Source organism: Aethalodelphis obliquidens, unplaced genomic scaffold (genome assembly GCF_003676395.1).
Source record: "Aethalodelphis obliquidens isolate GAN/ISIS:26980383/991018 unplaced genomic scaffold, ASM367639v1 scaffold22, whole genome shotgun sequence".
Lineage (NCBI taxonomy): Eukaryota > Metazoa > Chordata > Mammalia > Artiodactyla > Delphinidae > Aethalodelphis > Aethalodelphis obliquidens.
In genome coordinates this window covers 1,384,110-1,409,642 of record NW_020837966.1, presented here as the reverse complement: position 1 = coordinate 1,409,642, position 25,533 = coordinate 1,384,110, and the positions used below count along the sequence as shown (strand labels likewise).

At 54.9% G+C, this 25,533-nt stretch overlaps 1 protein-coding gene across 2 annotated transcripts in view; it reads left to right on the top strand.

Moving 5' to 3' along the window:
- The window catches only part of POC1A (POC1 centriolar protein A), a 94,220-nt gene that overhangs the window by 16,634 nt on the left and 52,053 nt on the right, over positions 1-25,533 (top strand). For both annotated transcript variants that reach the window (XM_027120990.1, XM_027120989.1), the window contains exons 8-9: positions 9,500-9,568; positions 12,090-12,188. In XM_027120990.1, the coding sequence (XP_026976791.1) occupies positions 9,500-9,568; positions 12,090-12,188 (168 nt within the window). The remainder of the gene's footprint in view (positions 1-9,499; positions 9,569-12,089; positions 12,189-25,533) is intronic.

Genomic DNA, 25,533 nt, shown 5'->3' with positions numbered 1-25,533 from the left:
GTGGGGGCATGGGCCTTTTCTTCTGCTTCCTTGGGACCTGGAGGCCGCTTGCTCTCAGCCCATGGTGACCCCTGGTCCTCTGTCAGAGAAATGTCTGGTGTGCAGGACCAGCAGGCCTGTTCCCCTGGTGTCGACACATCTAGGTGTCACGTATGGCCATTGCACTGGCGTGATCGCTGCTCCTATTGTCAGCCTGTGGGGGCGCCACCTTTGTTAGCCCTTTGGCAAGTAGTTACTTAGATTCACATGAAACCAGTTTCGGATCTTATAACCCAGAGGGCGTTTGAAAACCACATGAACGCTGCTACCTCTCCTGCTCCCAAGAAAACGAAGGAAAAGCAATGCACAGAAACACCGTGCGGGCAGGTGCATACCAAGTGATCACCGAGCACTTTCTCCTTTCTTGTGGACGTTCTTTAGACAGCTGACTCACCTCTCAGCCTGAGAAGCCTTGAATGCGGCATCTAAAAGGCCATTCCTGTGTTCGGGCCCAGCATCAGCACATATGGGAAACCTGTGGACATTGTTCTCCCAGAGAAGTTAGACAGGGGCCAAGAGAAACCGCGCAGTTGCCTATCTGCTGTTGAACCTGGAAACGTGGGAGACAGGATGAGGGACAGCGGTGGTTTGGGGGTGTGGAGAACGGGAAATGGCTTCAGAAATCACTTCTTCCTCAGGGCACCAAACTCGCAGTGCCCAGAGGAAGGGGGAAGAAGGAGAAGCGAGCTCACCTCTGTTCATCTTGCCGTCCATTTGTCCATTCATCATCCGCTTTCCAGCTCACCAGGCTGGGCACCAGGGGTATGAAATGGATGTCGTGGTCCCACCCCCTGGGGCTCATGGCCTGGGAAGCAGGGGACTCTCTGGGGACATCAGCAGAGCCGAGGTGGCATGAGATGTGTTAGGAAACCAGGAGAGGCAGGTTGAGTCTTGGGTTGTACTTGGAGGGTTGGGTGAAGCAGGGTAGGCTTCTCCCCGCTCAGATGAAAGTGGGAGTCGGAGTGTGAGGCTCACATTTGTTTCTGTTCCGACCCCCCAAAGTCCCTATCAAATACAGAAACTTAGCATTGGTGTGCCATGGGTCTTAGGGGCTCTTCTTCCTGGAGTACCCATAACACAGCCCCACTGTGGGGTGCAGGGTGTGGGAGCCCCAGGGCCTGGCTTCCTCGGGATTCCGCAGACCGATTCTGGGAGGAAGGAGCTGGCCAGAGCCCCATGCTAGCTTTAACCCCTCTCCTCTTCCTGGAGAGCTGATCTCTCCCTTTCTCCTCCTCCTCTTTCTCAAGACCTGTAGTGAGACCACCGTGCACTCACCGGTGGCAGCTCAGTGCTGGGTTCTCCAGCGGGCCACGTGGGCAGACCTGGCCCACTTCCTTTGCCCTCTCTGCCTCCAGGGCGCTTTCTTTTGGGCACAGAGTCTTGAAGAGTCTGGTCTCTGGGCTGATGTCGGAGGGCAAGTACGTGGTGTGTGTGTGTGAGGGGAGCTGCAAAACCGAGCCCCCCCTCTGTGCCCCAGTCTGCCAGGGTTTGCTGTGTCTCCTTGTTGGGTCTGACTCTGCCCCTGGGTTTGGGGCGATTCAAAGTCAGCTAAGGGTGGCTTCCTAAGGAAGGAGAGTACGGTTGAGCAGCCTTGATACGGGCAGTTGTTAAAATCAGTCCGCCAGCTGGACCAGATACCTAGTGTGGGCGGACATCTGGGCCGGGAGCGGGGGCGGCTTTGCTCTCCCCGAGGGGACAAGTCTGTGGAAGTTGGGCCTGTGTTGTCACTGGGAGCCAGTGTGCTCCGAAAATGTCCCTGACCTATGAGGGTTTGTGACATGCTGTCGGGCCAGAGTGGCTCAGCTCCAGGAAGAAGTTCTTTGACACCCCTTTGGAGGATGTATTGCCCCTGCCAAGCCACAGGGAGAGGGCCTGCACCACGGGCTGAGGAGTGGGCTGAAGCCCCGCCCAGATGCTCTGTGCAGTGTCTGGTCCTTTTAGGCTCCCCCGCTCGTGAAGTCCCCTCCCTGTCCCGTCCTTCCAGGAAGATGCACAGCTGCACTCCTTGGTGACTTGAGCTTCCACATTCTGTTCCAGGAGGTAGTGAGGGCCTCACCAAACACAGCTGTCACCAGCCACTTCCTGAAGCCTGTGGTACCCACAGCTCCCAAGTGGTCCCAGATGCCCAGGGATTCTGTCCCCCAGATGAGAAGACAGATTTGAAAGCACTTTTGAGTCCTGGCGGGGGAACTGAGGTCCAGAGAATGATCTGGACTTGTAGGGGGTCTCATGCAGCTTAGGGTTGTTGACCTACTGGAACGAGTACCCACATCTGCAGTTTCCACCACACCCGTTGACCTCATATGTATGGCTTTTAGAAGTTGTGATCTCACTCTTGTTTTCAGATCACTGGTCTGTGTAGGAGGCCAGCGGGCCTCATAGCTTCTTGTGTTCCAGCCTTGCTGCTAGGTGATGGCGTTCTGGTCCAGCAGGAGAGGGATCCCCAGGAAGCTTTGGTTTGGACTTGGAGGACCTCCTTGTAACCGCCCTCAGGCATAGCCCCGAGGGAGCCGTAGAGGGAGGGCTATTGAGTTGTTCTGCCATGTGGAGCAGCCACCCCTTCAGGCCTCCAGGTCCACGCTTATGAGAACAGATAGTGCAGGCCAGGGGTCAGAGGCCAGCCGAGAGGAGCCTTCCACAGGGAGCTGGTGCTGCAGGGAGCCAGACCTTGAGCAGGAGAGGGGGCTCTGTGTGTGGCAGGGAAGTGTCTCCGTGTTCCCCACTGGGGGAAAAGTGAGGAAGGGTCAGGGGAGGCCATGCTGTTGGGTAGAAGCTCTCTTGCCTGAGTTGAGGCCAAAAGTCTCTCATTGTTTCCTAAAGGCATAGGGGCACCAGGACAGGCACGTGCCAAGTGCAAAGCTGAGATCAGGATCACCCAGCGTGGCCTGGGTCTCCTGGACTGGGCCCACGTGCTGGCACTGAGGACCGCTTGTGCCCCCAGGAGTCTGACCATGCCGGCAGTTTGGTGGTTCTCTGGCGTGCATGTGATTGGTCACACTTCCATCGGCCCATGTGAGGCCGGCTTACCTGTGGGGCTGGGGCTGGACGGCAGTTACAAGTTTATCGTGAGCCTGAAGGATTCTGGTGCTTCTCCCCTGCAGTCCTGGCTTTGGGACTCTGAGCCACAAAGGGCCATTCAGGGGGTGTGGCTGGCGGCTGAGTGAGGCTCCTGCCCCGTGGGAGCTTGACACCACGTGTGCTGTACCCCAGAAACAGCTCCTCGGCTGCAGCTGGGGCTCGTGTGGCTCTTCAGAGGCTTCCACAGGGTGGATGTCTCCAGGTGATTTGGGGAACAGGCCAGAGAGTTGAGCAGGCCCTTTGCTGGCTCCAACCCCACACGGGCCCTGCCCCTCACCGCCCTGCTACCCCTGCTGTGCAGGGGCGGCAGGTTTCCAAACTCAAGCCGAGCAGACACTGGCACCTTTGCCAGGGCGGGGTCGGGGGGACAGGCTGAGGAGCCTGTTGGGGCTGAGACGTTGGGTAGCCCTCTGCTTCCAGACAAATCTGCCCATCCGGGTGGAGAGTGGACAGAGCAGGCAGGCACTGCCAGCCTGGATATGGTGCACTGTCCTCCTTCCTCCGCCACTGGGGACACCGGGGTGATTTCTCTCTCAGTGATTGGGCTGGAAAAGAGCCTGCACCGGTCGCCTTTGCCAGCTGCTTTGACTGAGACCACCTGCTGGATACGTTCGGTTGGGGAGGGTTCACAGCCTTGTCTGATGCCCAGCTTTCTAAGGAAACACCCCAACATTTCCAGGGATGAACGGCTTGTACCCACCTGTTTCTGGTTTAGAAAAATGGTGGACACTCTTCCATCTTGTTCAGCCAGAAAAGCCTGAGCCTTGGGGGACCACAAGTGGGAGGAAAGGGTTTGGACATTGGGGTCAAACCATTCTGGCTCCACCTCTTAGCCTGTGACAGTGGGCAAAACCTTGACTTTGCCAAGCCTTTCCTCCTCTGTAAGAACGACGCCCATATCTGTCATAATGGGAGAAGACATGTCCTCACAGATGCCGGTCCCTATCCTGCGCAGCTCTTGGAAAATGACCCCATGCTGTTCTAGATGAGAGCTCTTTAAAAGGCTGTTTAAAGTTTCTGTTATGGGCATGGTCCTGGCATCATGGATGGGTAATGTTTGTTAGGAAACTGAGTACATATTAGGGGGCTCTGATGACTTAACGCCCACTGATGGGCACAGGGCCATAGCCGTCGGCCCCTCCCCCTCTGGGATGGGGCTCACCCATTTCCCCTCCTCCCACTCACCCACAGAGTCTCTGAAGGGTTTCTCTGGCTTCTTATTTTATTGAGGGTTGTTCTCATCTGCCCCAGAACATCCTCTTGCTCTGGCTTCTCTTTTGTCACACAACTCCTAAAATCCGTCCCACAGTGGGTGGGCTGTAGTGATTCCCCGACAGCTTGTCCCCACCAGCTGTCCTGAGTGGGTTCGGCCTGCTGCTGCCTTGGTCTACAGGTCTGCTTCCGTTGCCCTTTATTAGTCCCGCCCATTGGGTCTTTTCCAGGGCCTGACTCCTGGAGGACAGGCCGGGTATCTGATGACACTGGGCTGGGTAGGGGTGCCAGCGCCCTCTCTGAGGCTCTGGGAAGTCTTGCTGTGGGGATCTGCCATGACCGGGACAGTTAAGCAGGAGGAAAGGGAGACCCTGCTTCTTGCTGGATCCTGTACAGACTTAGGGCATCAGCTGCACGGGAGCTTCCTCACCCCGCTCACCCCACACTTTGCCGCAGGGAAGACCAGGAGAGGGGAGGGCTTTCCCACCAACGGCAGCTGTCTTTCGAAGCCTTGCGCCCCAAGCAAGGCCCCCATAGTTTTGTGTGGCAAATGTGGGGGCATCGTGCTAGAAATACAGATTTATTTTTCTGTATTTTCCGAAACATAATCTCGAGACATGCTCATTTGGTTTTAGTCCCCAGAGCTATTTGGGAGAGGAGGGTAGGCGGGGCGTGGGTGGGGCGTTAAATCTGGTGTTTGCGGCTGTGCAGTTGGCGTTCGTGTCTCTGTGGAGTGACTGAACCGCACAGGGACCAGTGGGCACGTGGTTCCCCGAACCTCAGCTGGCCCGCAGTGGAGCAAGCACCCATCACCCAGAGCCCAGAGCCCCAAACCCGGGGCAGCTGTGTGAGAGGCTGTGCTCGGTTGTCGAGAAATCACAGGCTCAGAGCACGGGGTCGGCTGATGCTACTGGTAGCTTGTGCCACGCCGGGGGCTGGGGCTGGGGAAGTGGCAACAAGGGGGACTCGCCCTCTAGGAGGAGAGACAGCAGGGGGACAGAGCGGCCTGGGCACGTGGGCCGCCCCTGGCTGCCCCAGGAGGAAGGAAGCTCTCAGAATGGGCCCCTCCCACCTCGTTTCTCTGCGCCCTGTGGCCCTTGTGTAGTTGTTCATTTTGGAGACTCGCTTTGCTGCTTGAGAGGCTTAGATCTGCCTTGGATGGTTGGGCAGCTCCCAGGAGAAGTGAGGGGACATTAAGAGGGAGTGGAGCTCACTTACTCCAACTGAAGTAACCAAGAGCTCAGCCTGACCCCCTGTCCCCTGCCGGCAGCCCAGAGTTCAGGGCTGGGAACAGGTGTCCTTGGCCAAGGTCAGGAGCAGCCTAGGTGGTCGCTCCTTGTCTGCGGGGCCGCACAAAGGGACATAAGCACCAGCCCACAACAGGTCTAGCGAGTGAGTGCCAAGCCTCCCTCGCGGGGATTTGTGGAAGAATCGTCCTGGTGGACTGGGTTGCGGTGTCTTTGCCTGAGCATGGGCGTCAGAGTCCAGAACACCCATGCCAGAGGCCTCCTTGGTCTCCGTGTATCTGTCTGATGGCCGCTCTTCTTTTACCTCTGACGTGGGGCAGGTGGTGTGATGTTGCTTTTTGTTCGCTGGCAGCCAGTGAAAAACATATCAAAACCCTTGCATGGTGGGGGTGGGGGTACCTGGCTGGGCCTTTGCCCCTGTAGCTGTTGTGGCCACAGCGATCAAAGTTCAGGTGTGCAGGGACTCAGGGAGTCAGGCTGGAGGGGGTGAGGCCAGCGGAGAGGTCTGGACAAACTGCAGGCGCTGTGGAGTGAGAGTCGTCAGGAGCTGTGGGATCTAAAGACCATGGCATCCTTTGTTTTGCCTTTTTTTCCCCCCCTCCATTGACACCTTGCTGTTTGAGAGTGAAGGAACCAGCCAGTATGGGTCCCTTGGGTCTGGAGGTTGGCAAGGCAGAGGCGGTGTGTGGTGAAATGACTGGGTGTGAGTCCAGCTGAGCTCGAGGGCCACGTGCAGCTGGGTCAGGGGGGAGAGAGAGGTGGGGGACCGTGCTCACCATGATCATCTCACAAAAGGCTCCAACTGGCCAGATCCAGAGAGGGAGGGGGGAAGGATCTGGTTGAGGCTAGGCAGCGTCCCTGCCAGTGGACCTGGCCTGGAGCCAGATGGGGACCAGGGCCTCAGGCAGGTGGGCACCCCTGGCGATCAGGGGCAGGTCAGACCCACGCTGCCGAGGGCCCAGCTGAGAGCTGCTGCTCGGAGTCCCGCTCGGGAGGCGCTGCAGAGGCCCCGGGCCTTGCCTGTGGGAAGAAACAGCTTGGCCACATGCCTGGCCCTAGCCGGTGAACGAATGCATCAAGAGTGACTAATTGACTGAAAGGAATCAGCCACTGTGAAGGCGGGACAGTCTCAGAGAACACTCCTGATCACAACTGGTCCCTGCCGGTGATAAAGGAGACTCCCCCAGCCCGCAGGGTTTGGAAACTAGAACTCACTTCTAAATAACTGCTGGGCTAAAGAGAAAATCCCAGTGGAAATGAAACATTTGGAGATGAAGGACAGTGAAAATACTGCATATGGGAAACTTTGGAGATCCAAGCTCTAAGATGGCAGTCAGAGGCAAATTTGTAGCCTTAAATGAATTTATTTAAAACCAAGAAAGATCAAAAATAACCAAATTCAGAGCTCAATGTAGGAGGCTGCAGAAAGAACACGGAAAGAGGCCTTCTTGAGCTCACAGTTTTGTGGAGCGGCGAGCAGTTCAGTGGGGCCAGGGTGCTGATGGGAAGGGCAGAGGAGAGGGCCTGGTGAGGTCTCTGGGGGTCTGGGTGGTCTGGGGCCCCGAAGGCCCACCAAGGGTTGGGTTGAAGATTGTCAGCAGTGAAGAACTGAGTCTGCATTGCAGTCCATGATGACTTTGGCCCACAGCAGAGCCCAGGGCCAGCCATTCTCTGGGCTGTGCTTTGAGTGCCCTGGACTGCTTCTGTGGGCCCCAGGGTGGATGGGTAGGAGCCTTCATGGAAACCACTCTTTCCAGGAACACCGAGGTACCTGGTCCAGGAGCCATGCAGTCCTCTTGGTAAACGGGCACTGTTGGGGAGGACTGTAGACCTCAACGCTCAAGAGCTCCTCTGAGCGCCCTTGTCGCTCACGCCCTCCCTGGAGTTTTCTGGGACTTGGACGCTGGGGAAGGCTCTAGTTCTTCTTGCCTGGAGGGCTCCTAGCACCTGCTTTCTGGTCCTGATCCCCCTGCCAAACTGGGCTGCTGGCCACATTCTTCAGTGGTCCTGCTGCTGCTTGGCCTCTAACATCTTGTCCCCAGCTTGGCATCTGGTGTTGAGTGTCAACAAGAAAGGAGAGTGACCCACGAATATTTGTTTGGTTCCTTAGTTGCTGTGACTTCTTGGAAACCTGCCATTCCTCAATGAGCTCTGGGCAGCCAGAGAGCCTGGCTTTTTTGACACTCCACATACTGTGTTCCTTCCCTTTTCTGTCTTCCCTCTTTGTTTTTCCTCAAAATGAGAACAGTTTTGTTTTGTTTTTGTATTAATGTAACGGTGCTCTATACTCGTTAAAAAATTCAAAGTATGGGAAATTACAGAGATTTCTAAGACTCAAGTAAGTCACCTGAAATTGCCTCCCCCCACTTAAGTCCTGTCAGTGCGTGGTGACTGTCCGCCTGGGAGGGTATCTGCGTGACAGACGACCTGCTCCCATCCTACCCCCAGGCCCTGCGCCTGCAGCCCGTGATGCTGCGCTCCTGGTATCGCACACTCACCTATGCAAGTGGACATTGTTCCCCATCAGTGAGAATGGATCTCCTTTGTCCTGATGGATGGCTGCCGAGGACCCCCGGGCTGCTGTGAGCCCAGCCCCTTCGGGCCCCTTGTACTTCTTCATCACCCCCGCTATGGGCAGCTCAGAGAGGAGGAGCCGTGGGTAGATTCCAGAAGCATGGGCAGACGTGCTGCCTCCTGCCCAGTGTGCCTGGGCCCAGGGGGCAGCTCTGTCTAACCTGCCTGTCTCTTCTGGGCAGGCAGAAGCTGGCCTTGCTCCGTGTTGTCGGGCCCCTTTCCAGCCCACAACCTGTCTAGTCTTTTCTGCCGCCGAGTGGAAGTGCTTCCCAGTATTCCTATTGTCCACGGGTCCACCGCTGTGTCAGCCCTGCTGCTAGAGGCCCCTCATATTTGCTGTTGGAGCTCCTGTTGCTCCCTGTCCTGCTCTGGAGGAGCTGAGGTGGCCTTTGATGGAGCACGCGCTGTCATCATCTAGGCGAGAACCTCTTATATCTGGCTTTGCTTGGGGAATGCCAGGTGTTGCCGCATTAACAGTTTGGCCAAAAGGAAGCAATGGTTCCTTTTGGCCAAACTTTTAACGTGGTGGTGTGCCGAGCAGACTCTTGCTCTGAGCGTCTTCCTGCAATGGGTTTCAGGCGTGTGGGGAAGAGCCCCCGCCCTTTACCAGGAGATCATGCCCCCTGCCCCAAGCCTGAACGTGCGCACTGGTGCGGCCAGGTGCAGGCCTGACATCACCCTTCGGACAGTTCAGTGGACCTTCAGCGCATGAGAAGCCAGAGTGGCATGTCTCCTCCCAAGGCCCCAACATGAAGGAAGTGATGTGCCCGTTAGAGGGAAACGTCACTTTGCTCCCCTGCCCAGGCACCTTCGGTAACCCCACCCCATCCTCCTCCTTGCCCTGGTTCTGGCCTTTTGGTTCGCCCGAGCTCCCCAAGTGCCCTGCCTCTGCTCGTTGGCTCCTCCACGGGGCTCCGTGCTTCTCTGGTCAGCTGCAGTGTGGTGTTGGTGGTGGGGGGCATGGTCTGGGTCAGGGGGACCTAGTTCTGGCCCCAGTGCTGGGCCTGGGATAGGTCAGTGCACCTCTCTGACTCCTTGGGAAGTGAGGACAGTGATGTCAGTCTGGTAGGGCTGTCAGCGTGGCCTTTCCTGCTCATTCCTTTCGGCCCAACCCTCGACCTCATGGCCTGGGTTTTGTCAGTGGTGCTTGGGACCAGAGTCTCAGCAGTAGTGCTCATGCTTGGGCACCTGCCAGTTCCTCCGCCAAAGGTTGGGGAGGGCATGGGCTGGATGAGGTGCTCAGCCCTGAGTCCTGCTGCCACTCTCACTCACGAGCTTCTGATTTCTTCCTGTGCATTGAGAATCTAGAGTGACCTTTGGTGTTTGCTCTTTTTGGCTTGTTCTCCTAGGGTCCAGCCACCACTGTTGCCTTTTCAAGAACGGGGGAGTATTTTGCTTCTGGAGGTTCTGATGAACAAGTAAGTAAAGAATGATTTGAGGGGTCTCAGCTGATACTGAGCAGAACAGAACAGGGGGCCGAGGTGTCTTGGGGATGGACAGGCTGGGTTTCACCAGCTTCCTTGGTGGCTTTCAGCAATCTTGAGGCCTGGATCTTGGGGTGGGGCCCCCAGAGCTGGGCCCTGGCCTCCCCAGAGCAGGAGTGCTGCAGGTGCCAACGCGTGGCAGCATCTCAAAACCCTTACAGCTCAAACCAGAGTGGGTAGGAAGTCTGGGTTACTGTTGCCGTGAGAAAGTTAAACGTTTCTTTAGGAACTTCTTTCTCCTGATTATAGGTGAATAATTAGATAACTCTTGGATGCTTACTGCGGGCCTGGTAATGAGGGCAACATGGCAAGAGCGTCACCCCTCATTCAGTCCTCAGGGCAGCCGCGTGGGGCAAGCCTTCTCTTCAGCTGTTCTGTGGGTGAGGAAACCGCGTCTCGGCTGCAGCAGAGCTGGAGCCTGCGCTAGAGCCTGCACTCTGTCGTCTGCCGTCCTTTGCTCCGGTGCTGTCTGAGGGGGCAGCATTTTCCAGCTCCAGGCTGTGGAGCGAGGACATGTGTGAGGAGGTCCTGTCCTGCCTTGTCACCCTGTCAGCCACCCTGGTGCCTCCTGCCCAGACTGCTCAGCCCTGGTTACCTGCCTCCTGCGGGGCACCCTGTCCCTGGGGTCTGGCCCAGAGTCTGGCGTCTGGGAGGCTCCAGGGCCGTTGAAGTGTCCACCCATTGGAAATCTTTCTCCGGGTTCTGGTGCAGTGCTACTTGTCCAGAAAACCACACTTCCCTGAGGCAGGGAGGAAGGGGTGGCTGTTCCGAGCCACTGGTGACCTGGTGTGTCACCTAGAATGTTCATCCCACTGCTCCCGGGCCTCACAGCTCTGACAGCTCTGCCCAGGAAAGTGCTGCTGGCCTCCCAGTGAGCGCCAGCCCCGGCCTGATGGACCGATTCTGGTTGAGTCTCTGCCAGTAAAGCACAGGGCGGTTGGAGGCACAGCACGGCTAAGAGATGGCAGGCGTCTTCCCATACCAGCACCAGTTCCTGTGCTGACCACACAAGGCAGGAGGAGGGCAGAGGGAACCCCTGAGCCTTCCCTGGGCATGGAGGCCTGGCTCCTTGCTCAGAAGACTAGGGAAACTAGTACAGTAAATTCACACCATAAATAAAGTCCTGGCAAAAGAAATTCACATAGCACAAGAGGCAACCTGGTAGGAAGTAGGGCTTCCCCCACCCTGGCCCCTGCTTGGGCAGCCGCTGCTGTCAGCTCCCTGGCTGCCTTCTGATTGTCTGCTCCGAGAGCCTTTTGGGAATGACATTTGACATTCTCTCTTCATATTCCTGATAGCCATTCCCCGGCTCAGGACCATTCAGCAGTTAGACTTGTGCAGTACACAGGACCCTATAAACAAGGGGGTGTGTGCCGATGTTCTTTTTGTAAAGGGGACAGATGAGAGACCCTAGATGCTCATCAGTTGGGGAGCAATGAACAGTGGTGCTGCTCTGGGAGTGGCGAGCAGCCTCCCAAAGAACCAGGCTCGTGGCTGCATCGCGATGGGTCATGCCTCCAGGGCACGTTGAATTTCCATCCTATATGGATTCGTTGGTTTTTCTGTGGCCTCAGTTGACTACTGGCCGCGATTCACAATTCCTGCCATCCTGGAAGTGGCCCTAGAGGAGTGCAGCCGCGGGTGGCCCGCACCCTCCAGCAGGGAGCGCTCTTGCCCAGCTTTTGTTGGAGGAGCCTCAGGGCATGAAGATCCCCCCAGTGGGATGTAGAATAATGGACATGTTACCGACTGCTCCCTGGGGGCCAGTGTCTGTGCCAGACTGTCTCCTGTGAGTTTCATTGCAGCCCTGTGAGGTGGGAACTATGACCATTCCCTTTTCACAGATGAGGAAACTGAGGCACAGAGAGGTTGAGTCCCTTGCCTAGAGCCACACAGTAAGGGGTGGAGCCAGGATCTTCACCCTAGTTATCTGGCCTGGAGTCTGTACCTGAACCACTTGTCACAGTGAAGCCAGCCCGGCCCCCACCCTAAGGAACTTGTATTTTAGTGGGGAGACAGATGGTAGACAAGGAAAAGGGACAAAGATTAACTAAATACCGACTCTGATGCCTTGAAGGAAAGAAATAGAGGGCTATGATGACAACCAGCAGGAGGGCCAGGGAAGGCCTCTCTGAGAAGGTGGTATTAGAGCAGACAGTTCAGCCTGAAGTGCCAGCTACACAGAGCTTGGGCCTGGGACATCCAGGCCCGGGGAGCAGCCAGTGCAGAGGCCCAGTGGTGATAGTGACTCTCCATCCTGGTGGAGCACCCGATCCTCTCGGGGCCTGTTCAGAGATGGGGCAGGTCCCGGAGGGAGTGGGGTGCCAGGTGGGGATCACAATCCCACCACTGGCCCAGAACTTTGGGGGTGGCCTCTGGGCCCATTTTCTCCATGGAGAAGGACTGGTAAGGGATTTTTCTCCCCCTGATTCTGTGTGCTTATTGGTCTTGGCAGGTAATGGTTTGGAAGAGTAACTTTGATGTTGTCAATTACGGAGAAGTCCCAAGAGTGCAGAGGCCCCCGGCCACGCTGGCCAGCTCCTCCAGGACTCTGGTAAGTGGCTTGACAGGCATATCCTGAGCCCTATGACTGGTGGACTGGGTCGTGGTGAATAGCACTGGGCTCGGGGGTGGTAGGGGTGCTGCAGGCTTAGGCCGGTCCCAGGGAAGAGACCCTGGTAAGATCTCATCATTTACCAAAATCTTAAGTGCTTGTGGTGCTTTGTTTCAAATCTGGAATGAACACATAAGACATGAAGAGGCTGTTAGCGCACACTGCTGGGTGCCTAGGCCCTGTACCGTCTGGCAGGGGGCTATTTCCATGCTGTAAGCCGTTGGTTATTTGAGGCCTGAGGAAAGGAAGGACCCATCCTTTGCTGATCCTTGAGCTCGATGTCGGGTTCCTAGAGGGTGTGGGGCCTGAAGCCACAGCTGGGACAAATGGGAAGGGCCCCAGCCCTGTTGTTCTTACTTCCTTTTTTTTTTTTTTTTATTTTAACCATGGAAAGGAAGTTCCTCAGCCACAAACCATTTTTAGTACCTTTGTTGGTAAAAGGGCATTCAGTGTTCCTGAATTAAAATAGTTAATATTTTTTGGACAAATATTTGGGGGAAAAAAGATAACTGATACCATCTCACTGAATAAGGTCACATTCAGCTTTGGCTAAAATAAACGGTGAAGCCAAGGAGGTGGAACTGTGAGGGCTGTAAGCTCCAGTGGCCTCAGGCTGCTTAAATCTCTCCCTCCTGGACCTTAGAGGCAGTGTGGCCTCTCCCACACGCGGAAACTGGCCTGAACAACAGGAAGCGGCTTGCCCAAGGTCCCCAGCAAGTCAAGGTTGGCCCAGAATAGAACCAGGAAGCCTCTGAGTCCATCCCGGGGCTTTCTTTGGCTCCAGCAGAGGGCCCTGCCCTGCCCACACCCCATCCTGTGTGTTGGGGCTCCCTCTAGGAACAGGCCAGGTTGGGATTTAAAGCTTTTCTTCCAAGGGTTGCCCTTGGCCCAGAGGTTTTGTTCTCCCTCCGCATTTGTTAAGCAGTGGCCGGTCCTCAGTGTCTGGGTTCGCTGGGGGTGCGGGGAGGGGGTGGCTGGGGTGCACGGTGGTGTGCTTGCTGCCATTTCATCTCCACCTGGAAAGGCATCTTCCAAACTGTGGCGTTGGGATCCTCTGGGGTCCACGCCCACTCCCCGATAGCTTCCCGTCTCTTGGGTATTTACGGCGAGCCAGGCCCTGCCGAGGCCTTTACGTGTACTGCCCTGTATATTCCTTACCTCATTAGGATGAGTGGGTAAAGTTACTGCTCTCATTCACAGAGGAGACACCTGGGGCTTAGTTGCCTGCCTGGTGCCTGGACCTGGGGAGCCACCATGCTGGTCCCTCTGAGCAGGGCTGAGTAAGCTAGAAACTGCAGGTGGCAGAGGGCTGCCTGGAAGCTCTTTCCCACCCTGGGGGAGGGCCCTGCCACCTGTCTCTTGGGCATGGTTAGTAATCACCAGCAAGGGGAGAATCCCATACTCCTTTTCTTGTAGCTATTGAGAAAGTAACTTGGACCAGCTGCCTCTTGTCCCTTCAGCCCTAGCTCAGAGACGGGGTGTGGGGCACCCTTGCTTCCCATAGCTGTGGGCCTGATCATCTAGGATGAAGGATGTGGGGTGGGGAAAGCCAGCAGGACAGGGCAGGGTAGGGCCTGGGTGCTCGAACCATCAGCCGGGCTCAGGAAAGCCATTTGTTCCCGTATTCCCCTCAGGCCCTCTGCCCAGTGGGCATCACCACGTGGGGCTCAAATTGGGGAAGGGGTGTGGGCTCTGGCTGTGTGGCCCCAGGCAAAGCACCCACTCTTTGCAAGCCTCCGTTTCCACGATGGGACCCGAATACACTCGCAGGCTCTGAGGACCCCATGTGTGATGTAGGTGACCTCTGCTAACCTATGAAGTGACTTGACTTGTTAATGCTGAAATCATTCTCCGTTTGGGACTTTTTCCTCATTTGTCTCAGGCCCCTTTGAGACTCTGACGTGACCTATAGGTCCTCCTCCAGACGCACTATGTCCACACACGCGTACCACTGGTGTACCCTTTCAGGGGCTGCTCTGATCTCAGGACTCCCAGGTCAAGAGGAGAGTTGGGGAGGCTGTTTTGTTTTGTTTTGTTTTATATACGTAACATAAAATTCACCATTTTGCCTATTTTTAAGCATACAATTGAGTGGCATTAAGTACATTCACACTGTTGGGCAACAATCATCACCATCGTACACAGAATTTTTTCGTCTTCCCAAACTGAGAAAAGCTAGTCAGTATAGCACGGCTCAGTGGCTAGGTCTTCCCCTGAGTTGGGAAGACAAGCTGACGAGTATGGTCTCGCCTGTTCTGCACCAGGGCTTCCTGTAACTTTGACCCTGTAACTGGTGACCGATTCTGTGGCCGGCCGGGGTGTCTCAGCTCCTCAGGGAGCCCAGGAGCTGTAAGTTCAGGGAGCCCCCACCCGTCTAGCTCTGTCCACATTACCATCCTTCCAGCAACCCAGGGGTTCTCAGCCTCGGCACGTCGATTCTTTGGGCCAGATGAATCTTGGCCCAAAGAAATCCTGTTCATTGTAGGATGTTTAGGAACATCCCACTAGCTGCCGGTAGCATCCCCCGCCCCCAGTTGTGACAGTCACAAATGTCTTCAGACATTGCCAAATGTCTCCTGGGGAGCAGCATTGCTCCCAGTTGAGAATCACTGCAGTAACTCCTGCCTCGGAGTGAGCCCAGAAAGGGGGCTGCTGCAGCAGGAGGAGGAGGGTGGGAATGCGGGCATAGCTGTCATGGTGGGAGGAGCTTAGGGGGGGCACTGAGGACTCTGGAGCCGTGCTCCTGCTTGATGGGCCAGATCTGGGCTCCCCCCCAGCAGCTGTGGCCCAGGTCTCTCAGCCTGACTTTCTAACACAAGCCCATTTTGTAGAAATGTCGTTTGGCTTATCAAACTGTGGAATCTTCCATGGGTGATGGTAAACAACAAAAAAGACCTTGAGCAACTTGGTTTTCTTCACTACACTTGGAGTGTATTCTTACCCTTCCTGCCTGCGGGCTTCCCGGGCTCTACGGTAGTACCTCGTGAGTGATTTGGTGGCTTGGCTTCTCAGAGAGCCCACGAGCACCACCACCGTGCCCAAGGAGCTCTCAAACCTGAAGGCCCCTACCCCTTCAGCTCTGTCTGCACGCTGGGTCTCGGATTCTAATGCTGCACGAGTCACTCCTGCACGTTTGGGGATTTTAGGAAGCACATTGGACCAGGCGCTGGATCTTGAATTCTGGACCACATGCCTATTAGAGTTTGACAGTTTAAAGCCAGAGGGGCAGACCATGGCAAGGGCAGCCCTGTGAGCCTGTGACAGCCCCTGCCCTGGACCCCTGCCCTGACTGTGGCATTCAACTCCCACTCTTGGAATGAAGGCCATCCTTGAGCCCACTCTGAACAGAGCTCTGTTCACTGCCGGAGCTATTTTCAACCTCTGGTTGAAATTCACAGCTTATTTTTAGACACATTTCATGTTGAAAAGCAAAAGCCATTTCCCAGCCCTTCAGAATGAGAATAATGGGTTCCATTTTCCCTCTATTCTTGGCTGAGTTGCGATGAGGAGGGATTTCAGGGCTGTGGCTGGGGAGCTTTCTCTGCTTGGAAGCCTGCAGAGGAAGGACTCCAGCCCGTGCACTGGGCTGAGGGTGGGCAGGAAACTCCGTGGTCTGCCCCACGACACACTGCGTGGCTGGAGGAAGGTTGCAAGGTTTCAAGCAGATGAGCCGCCTCCCAGAGGGGCTTGTGTGGGGCCCCATGAGCTGTCTGTGGCAGGGGCTTGTGCCGGCGTTTTCAAGGGGCTCCTGTTTAGCTCTGTTCCTGCTACAGCCCTCGTCCTCTCGCCCTCTCTGCACTCATCCTCACCGTTCTCACTCCCTCCTACCGTCTCTGCTTTTTGGTCTGTCCCTGAGGCTATGGACCACTGTCTTGGCTGACCTTGGATTTGGCATGTGCCCCCCAAGTCCCAGCCGCTATAGCTGACTTCTACCTCAACCACAGAAGCATCGTAAAACCATTTTTAATAGCAAAGATGCATCTATTCTGATATAATCTTATTCTTGCCCTCTCTTCAAACATCTGAGAGCCTGTTATGCAATTGAGAAGGAAGGTTGTGCTGGGTGGGGCGGGAGCGGAAGAAGGCCGAATTCTAGGTAATTCAGTAAAACTAAAAAACCACTTCCTGAGTTCTCTGGGCTGGCTGCCCTCCAGTTCAGAGAACCTTGAGGTCTAGGGCTGAGGGCTTTTCTCCACTCACCTCAAATGGGGAGATGCCAGGTCCTCCTTTGGGAGATTTCACGAGGTGGTACGTGCCAAGCAGGCACTTGGAACCGTGCCCGGCATGTGGCAAGTGCTCACCAAGCTTTAGCTATTTTTAAAATGTTCCTTTTCCTTCCTCTGTCCAACAGAGCTAGGCGAGTCCCCTGCCCGGGCAGGGGGCTTAATGTGCTCCAAACCTGCTGCGGTGAGGGACAGCAGGCGGGGGTGGGGGCCCTTCTGACCGGGTCACGTTTGAGGTTGACTCCGCTCAGCAGACTGTCCCTGTGAGGTCCACTGTGGCTTCTGGACTCTTGCGGGCGTCAATTGTGCTTCCTGATGAGTAGCCCAAGTCCTCTCTGCTCGCAGACACAAAAGCAAATCCATGAGGTGGGTGGAAATAGGCCTCTTTTCCCCTCCCTCACCCCCTGCTCCTCAGGGTGTGCTGCCCAGGACCCCCTGAGCCTCAGTGCTAGGACTGTCCCCAGGAAGAGGAGGTCAGGTTAGCCGAGGATATCTGGTCCAAGGCCTCAGCCTTCCCTAAGGATGGCCTGTTTCTTCTTCCTAGTTTCTCTGGTTCTGAAGGGGGAGCCCCAGACACCCCCTGTGCCCCCCTTCAGCTCCCGCATTTCCATTCTGGGGTGCTATACAGAGTGGACTTGACTTAGGGATTCTTGGCCCCTGACCCCTGGCCCAGAGAGGCTTGGCACTGGATCTTGCCCCACTCTGAGGATCTGGGAGTTCCAGGTGGCGTTTGCTCAAGATCTGGGTTCTCATGCAGGCACCTGGACTGAGAAGTCATTGGGTCAGGTTTGGGGAAGGGACCCGTTTCCACCTGCCTCATAGATTTGCTTTCTCGCTTGGGAACTTGGATGACTTGGGTCTTTTACTGAGAACACACATTTCTGGCTGGCATTTGCTTTTCGTAGTGAGGAGAAGTGTGGGTTGGTAGATGGGGCATTGTGAACCCCAAGTGTCTTAGAGGGGAGCCTCTCATTTCTCCACTTGAGGCCAGTTCTGGCTCTGAGTTCTCCAAGCTGTTGCAAGGGGCTCTTGGCAGCAGATCCTCAGTCAGAGGATGCCAGGCACACAGGCATCTTGGAAAAGTATTGGTTTCATGGGACCCAGACTCCTAACACATCGGCTAACCTTGCCTTGGGCTCGGGGCATCTGTGGGGGTCGAGATTTGCCTCTTAATGTGCTGGGGGCTCTCACTCTGCTGCACCCTCTGGCTGAATAGCTGGCCTTCCACAGTCTCCTTCATCCATGTGAACGAGAGCCTGGTGAGAAACACAGGAAAGCAGATGCTCCCTGGCCCCTCCCAGTACCTTCTTGCCTGGTTTGGCCATTGTTGGGCCTGGCAGGGCCTGGGCCTTGGGGGCTGACTTAGGAACAGTGGGGACTTTGTTTTCATGTTTCCTGGGACTTAGTGGATGACTCCCATGGGCTAATTCATTCCTGCCCGCTGTGCTGCACAGAGGAGAAACCTGAGCCCAAAGGTCACCTGCTGGTGAGTGGCCCAGGTACCAATCAAGCCTGTGCCCTTGGGTCTCAGCCCTTTTGTTAGCAAAAGTAAGAGACCCTAGACTGGAAACGATCAAGAGGTATTCTCCCCATTTCTCAGTGGGCATCCTAGCCTCCTCAGCCCCTGGGACAGATATGCAAGCCCAGCACAGGACAGACCCTGGTGACTCAGAAACAGCTCTTCGTCACTTTTGTGTTTGTGCAGTTGTGTTGAGTCCTGGCAGCACCGCCTTGGGGCCTCTGGTGAAATTTGACTCCCCGTTGCTGGTCCCCATTATTCCCCCCACTAAGACCCCGAGGTTCCTGTTCTGTGAGGTGTCTCCAGATCACCTGGAATGGCCTGGGGCTGGGCACAGTACAGGGGAACAGTAAGAGACCTGGCTGGCCAGTGCTTCCCGTGGTGAGGACAGCAATCTTACGAGGATGGCTGTACTGGAGAGGATTCTCGGGCAGCCCTCCTAGGGAGGTGGATGGTGCTGGAAACTTCTGGCTCTGGGAGCCACTTTAAGAGCTTGGCTGACAGTATTGCCCCTGTATCCTGTTCCAGGCTGAGGCTGGGGCCCGGCTGGGTGTGGCACATCTCTCCTGTAACCTCAGACAGGTCATCTGGATTCTCTGTATCGTGATTTCTCCCCCCGGAGTACATTACTTCTCTGGGCAGTTTCCATTTTACTGGCTCACTCTGCAAAAGACCATCCTGCAGGGGTGAGGGCAGGGCAGGGCGGCCGCCACAGCCTTTGCGGACCCTGGGCGATAGAGGTGCTCAGACAGATGCCTCACTCCACACCCAGATTGCATTTTCCCCACCTTTACCTGAATGGAAGTCATGGAAAGTGCTCTAGGCTTCTTAGTTTCCATGGGAAGACAGAGGAGACTAGAAATATAGAAGATTCAATATTTGTCACCAAACTGTGATATTTAAAGGAAGTTTCCTGCTTGAAAGAGAGCACCCTTGGACAGTAGCTGATGGGTAACGTGGCTGTGCATAGTCGAGGAGCACCAGATATTCGACGCCCCTAGCAGAGGGGCTTCCTGGGCCCAGGGATCAGAGTGAGGGGCTGAGCCCTCCCCGCTGACCTGTTGTATCCAGTACTGGGAGGCAGGAGGGACGCCCTCTCCTTTCCTTCCAGAGGCTACAACTGACTTACTGGGAGGTGGGTCAGGGCTGCTACCAGGCACATGTTAAATAATTACTGTGTTTACAAGAAGGGAGGGGTTGCCTTTGACAAGCACGAGAACAATGTTTGCAGAAACGCATCAGGCAGAGTTACTGGGCTTCCTGGCGGTGGAGTGAGGAGAGGTCTTTTAACATTTGACATTTATTGCAGCAAGCCTCTTGCAGTGGTTCTCAAACTTTAGTGTGCATCAGAATCACCCTAAGGGCTTGTTAAAATTCAGCTTGCCCCATCCCCAGAGTGTCTGATTCAGTAAGGAATTTACATTCCTAACAAATTTCTAGGTGAGGCTGATGCTGCTGGTTGGTTGGAAAACAGTCTAGCCGATTGACACCCTGGCGTCGCGGGCAGGGAGGTGGCTGGAAAGAGAGAGTGAGTCTCTGTCCATCTTAGCAAGTTTCTATGGCTCACGGGGCTGCAGCTTGGGAGAGGCACCTGGAGAATTGGTGTCCCTTCAGCCCAGTTTGGGGCATTGTAGTCTTCCTCCTTCCAGAAGAGGAAGAGCGGTGTGGTTGGTTCTGGTCTTGGTGCGGTGTTCAAAGAAATCCCAGTGCTGCCCTTTAGGCTCTTTAGACCTGAAGGCACTCTTTAAACCCACTGAGCTCTGTTTACAACTGGGCAGGCAGATGTGTGGTTTTATTCCCAGCCAAGGACATCAGTTAGAGGATGGGACCCAGGGCAGCCCTCCGTGGGCCTCCGCCGGGCCTGTCATCCTCTCTCAGCTCCTGTCCTGGCCATTAGTGCTGCTGCATTAGTTCAGTCATCAGTGCTTGAATCCATGTTCTCCAGGCCACCTGCCTCCTGCATTGTCCTTAGTGTCCACCTCTTACCCTGCAGATGGGCGTGCCTAGGTCACCTCCCATCCTCCAGAGTCTGCTGGGTCTTTAGGGAAGCTGGCAGGTGAGTCTCTGACACTTGAGCTTGAGACGGCCTGGGTGCTTGTGGCCCAACATTTTAACCCCCAGGTGGAGGTCTTCTTTGTAGAGCCTTCTGGGGAAGTGCCTTCAGGTAGCAAGAGCAGGAACAAGCCCTGAAACAACGATGACAGCGGTGGCACCAAGAGGATGGGGCTGTGGGATGGGGCAGTAACTGAACTCCCTTCTCTGAGCTGCCCTTTTGAGGGGCTGATGGTAGTTTCCCGCCACTGGAAAATTCCCATCCCTTTCACAAGGTCCCTATCCAGAGGAGAATGGTACAATTCTTAGGAAGGAAGGCCTATGAATGACTTAAACCAACAGGGGACGTAGTCTCAGAAATCCAGGGCAAGATGTATTAAGCTAGTCACAGTGTGGAACCCAGACAGAGCCTGGACGCCCTTGTGTCCAGCTCTGCGTGCATTGGGACACACCCGGTGTGTGAACCTGTTCGCTCACACACACCTGTGAGAGCTCTCATCCCTTTCAAGGGACTCAGAGCTGTTTTGGGTTTCCTTTCCCCCTGGCAGCCAAAGCATGGGTTCAAGGTCAGAGGAGATTCCACAGTTGCACATGGGGAATCGAGCCCAAATCACAGGACAGTGGGGTCCTGACACTGTGGTGCTTTACTACAAGGCACACACAGCCCTGGGCAGGGCACACCGCATGCCTCAGAGTGCCCTCGTTTCAGCCCTGGGGCCACTGCAGTGATGCTACCATTTTGGTGACAGCAATGATAAACATCCAACATCCACAGCCTGGTTAGGCCATGCTGACAAGTCCCCTCTCCACAGAGAGCCAGAGAGGCCATGCATGCGAAGTAGAGGGTGGCATCTGAGAGCTAGCCTGCCTGCCTGCCTGCCTGCCTGCCTGCCTGCCTGCCTCCCTCCCTCCCTCCCTCCCTTCCATGCTGCTTTCAAACCTAGAAACCTGAAAATGGAAGAAATGAGCCACAGGTGGAAATAGACCCAGCTGCTTAAATCTGACTGTGATTCTTTGGCTCCACCCCCCTGTTCCCCAGCAGAGCCGTGCTCCTCCTTTTAGTCTCTTTGCAGATGGCACCTCCTCCGTGCAGCCTTCCTAGGAAGGAGAGCAGCTTGTGAAATCTTCCTGGTCCACCTACCCAGAGCGCTGTGCTTGGTGGAGCAGCCCCTCTCTGCCACGGTCAGTTTTTCACAGGCCGAACTTGTTGCCCTGGAGGCCCGGGACCTTGGTCTCCATGTGGTGCCCAACATGCATCTGTACACCTGAGCAGAATGTTCAGGAAATCAGAGTTCAGTGGACACATTCTGCTGTCTGTGGGCAGCGTGGGTTGAGCGTGTGAGGCTAGAGGCAGGCTCTGGCGCTTTCTTTTTGCCGTGTTTGATGGTCCCAGGCTAAATGAAGGAAACCACTTTCTCACCTGGTTTGTCAGTTTGGGGGCAGGTGGCAAAGGGTGGTATGGGCAGTGGAGGGTGGGAGAATCTACATGTCTGGACTAGAAGTTTTAGTCCTTCTTTTCATTTTCAGTGGAAAAAAATCCCTTTTCAGCTTGTATTTTCCAGATTGGATGGCAGCGTTGCCCATGTGGTGTAAGGGTGTTGGATAATGTGTGTGTTTATGTTCTCATTGGTTACCATGGAAAAAATCAGAATAGATGGTTTCCATGGAGATTATCTTAAAATTAGTTTCTTTGAAGGTCCGGACATTGCTGCAGGGTTCACTGAATGCTCTTGGTGCCATCGGGGCTTTCTCTATGGCAGGGCCAAAAGCTGGTCTGAACGTTTGTGGATTCAGCCTAATTTGCCTCCTGTGCTTGAAACACCAGAGTGGGGGTGATCCTGTGCCTCACCTTCCTCCTGGGGTCCCGCTTGCCTGGCCTCAGCTCCACAGCTCATTCCAGTAGCCTGGAGCTTTTATTTTTTTACCAACAACAAAAAATACCCTTTGTATTGTGGAAATTTTCAAGCTAGCACAAAAAGCAGAGAGAATAATATAATGAACCCCCCCCACGTGTCCTTTACGTAGCTTTAGCATTTTGCCGATCTTATTTTGTTCATCGCCTCCCACCCTTTTTTAGAAGAGTTGGAATATTTTTGTTTAATCCAGATATGTTACCCTAAATAAAGACTTTTCTGGGTTAAATAACTGCAGTGCTCTTATCACATCCAACAAAATTAATATTTCCTTAATACCAGATGCCTAGTCCATGTTCACATTTTTCTGCATTGTGTCAAGAATATTGTTGTGTGCTCTTTGTTCAAATAGGGACATGGGAGCCTTTGAGAGCCCACGTCTCCCCTTCTCACCACGGTCCTGCTACGTGGAGAGGTTGAGCGCTCTTAGCTTAGAGCTGCAGTTGGGCCGGGCCAGGCGGAGCCTTGGGGCTCCACCCTCCCACCCTCCCAAGGGAGAGTTGTGTACTCTGAGCTCCAGGACGCCCTTGTCCCAGCCTGGAGATGTGTCAGCGCAGGTGGGCCAGCTACTGCCAGCTGTCCTGGGGCAGGCGTCCGCTGGGGTGCGCTGTCCCTCTTCACAGCCTGCAGAAGGAGGGAGGGAGAGGGGTGATGTAACCTTGATTCACAACAGCTGTGTGCAACTTCATTTTCCAGGAAAGGGAAGCTGTGAGACACCGGGGTTGGGGTGGGGGGGAGGCAGCCTCCCTCAGCTCCTCCCTGGGCAGCACCAGGGTGAGGGCTTTGGCTCATCGGAGGCCCGCCGCCTCTGCGGGGTAGGCAGAGCCGGTCCTGGTTATCTGTCTTGACAGGCTCTGCTCCTGTCCTGAGATGCTGCACAAAATATGAATTGCCGAGTGGTGGGAGTGGTGCCCGGGGATGGTTGGTGCCTCTAACACTCTCCATTGAACTAAGTGCAAGGAGAGTTTAAAATAGCCAGCCTTTGTTCCCGAGGTTTTAAAAATTCAACTCCAGTAGTTACAATGAGCTGTCTTCAAGTGGATCTATAAATAAACTGCTACTGTTCCTCTTTGTCACCGAGAGCTTCGGCGGCTTCCAGAGACGTCGGCTCTGCCGCTCATCTTCATTAGATGCCTCTCATCTGTGGGGCAGCTGCGGCCATCAGCAAGCCGGGCTGACACGCAGAGTTTGTAATGACAGCCACACGTTCCCTTTTAAAGAGCCACAGTGCCAAGCCACAGTGCCCCATGATTGACTACACAGGGAAAGATGTAACTTTGCATTGGAGAAACCTGGCAGGGAGGTCAACATCACCACTGATTGAGGTCAACATCACTGATATATAAGACCTGTCCGTGTGAGCCCTGTGGTGTCACGCATATATAGCTTTTGTGGTGCTCTTGTCAAAAATGCATAAGCTCACCCCAATTGTGAGAAAACATCAAACAGATCCAAACTGAGGGACATTTGACGACAAAACTGACCAGTACTCTTCAAAAATGTCAAGGTCATGAAATACAAGGGAAAACTGAGGGGCTGGACAGATCGCAGGAGACTATAAGAGAAAACTGAATGCAGTGTGGGATCCTGGATAGGATTCTGGAACATCAGGATCCAAGGACATTAATGGGTAAACTGGTGAAGCTCAAATGGAGCCCTTCCTTGGTTTGGTTAATGGAAAGGTCCCAATGTTAATTTCCTGGCATGACCATTGTACTAATGGTTATGTAAGACGTTAACACTGAGGGAGCCTTGGGGAGGGATATATGGAAATTTTCTGTACTATTTTTTGCAACTTTTCTCTAAGTCTAAAATTAGTTCAAAGCAGTTTAATTAAAAAAAACAAAACAAAAACAACAGTCAACACTTAAGCTTTATCAGAAGCCTTGATCTCCCGCCTAGGGTGTCTCGGTTCAGGTGTTTGTGGTGGGGAGGGCAGGTGTTTCTGTCTCAAGGTAGGAGGTAACAACCTGAGCTACTTAGCACCCAGCCTGGAGTGGGCCCTTAGTGACATGTGTGGAGCTGAACTGAGCAGGAGCCGGCCCTACAGGAAACAGGTCGTGTTCAAAGGGAGTTCTTACAAAGGTATTGGTCAGCAGCATGGGGACCGCAGGGCGGCATTTTCTGCTTGTGGACGTTGTCGTTTCTCAAAATGCTCTGGAGGTGCACCCTCTCCAGGAACTCTGGGCAGACTGGCAGCAGATGCTCTGCAGCATCGCCTCCTCCTGAGGCTTCCCTGGGCTGTGTGGAGGACCCCGCCACTCTGCCCTGCCCTGTTCCTTCTCATCCATGTCCCTGAGCCCTGGGCTCTGCCTTGCTACCTACCAGCGTGTTTCTGGCTGTACCAGGTGTGATGACCTGGAGGGCTTCCACCCCTAAAGCCTGGGTTGGTTTTGCTCCACGCTCAGAACCAGGAGAGCCAGGACCTCCCCTGGGCACAGGAAAGTTCTCGCTGCATGATGGTCTGCTTGCTTTCTCATGGCTGCCACCAGTTTGCAACTGCTTAGCCTTCCTCTCCCCGTTTCGTCCTCCCCCGCTTCTCCCCACAGCTTCCCTCACGTGTCGTTTCAGTAGGACAGTCCTCCCCTGCCCTACTTTTTTCTCCTGGGGGCATATCTGGACATTGGAATGACTTCCTGTTTCCTGCTTCTTACCAAGGCCGTCCTTTCACGCCTTTGAAACACATTTAGCTGTATGTCAGCCCTCTTGCGTGGGGAGAAATACTTGGAAACCAAGTATTGGAGAGCACGTCTGGGGAGTCAGCAGGAGATGGCTGGGGTTGAGCCCCGGAGTGGCTGACGTAGCCCTGGGGGTGGGAGCCTTGGTCTTGCTTTGGGCCTGAGTGAGGAGACGGGGGTTCCGTGGTTTTCCGTGGGGTTCCGTGGTTTTCCGTGCATTTAACATCTCCCACATGCCAGGGAGGCCTGTGACCCACACAGGTGTAATAGGATGACAGAGGCAGCTGTGGCCCCTGCCTCAGAGGGACCCTCGGGAGAGGACTGTGAGGTGAGAAAGTGGGCCAAGCTGCCTGTGGTCTTGGTGCCTGGACGGCACTGGTTCTGTGTGAGGAGACCTGGGTCAGGCACGTGGATCCCTCATGCTCCAGGTTAGACCCATCCTTTGACCGCTTCACAGTTCTTAGTTCAGAGGACACCCTGTCTGCTTCCCGTTGGTGGGAGCCTGGGGTCACAGGGTGGCTCTTACACTGAATTGGGATCTGTCATCTTGGAGAGTCTGATTGAGTTCAAAGGAAGCTGTCCAGCCCCATCCCCCTGAGCCTCTTGGCTCACTGTCCTTGGGAGCCTGGTGTGGGGAACACATGGAGGCACCCTGCACATTCATACTCTAGACAAAAGCCAGCAGCGGTAACCAAACCCCACACACATACTTGGGCTGGCTTGGAAGAACATTGGCAAGATTGCCAAACAATTAGATGATTTTAAGAAACTAGAATTTCCTCTTGGGTTCAAGGCTATGTTTAGAACCAGAAGTTTCCTCTCTTGTTGGACTCCAGGCCGGAACCCTAAATTATAGGGCAGACAAGGCTGTAGTAGATCTAGTCCACAAATATGTGCGGG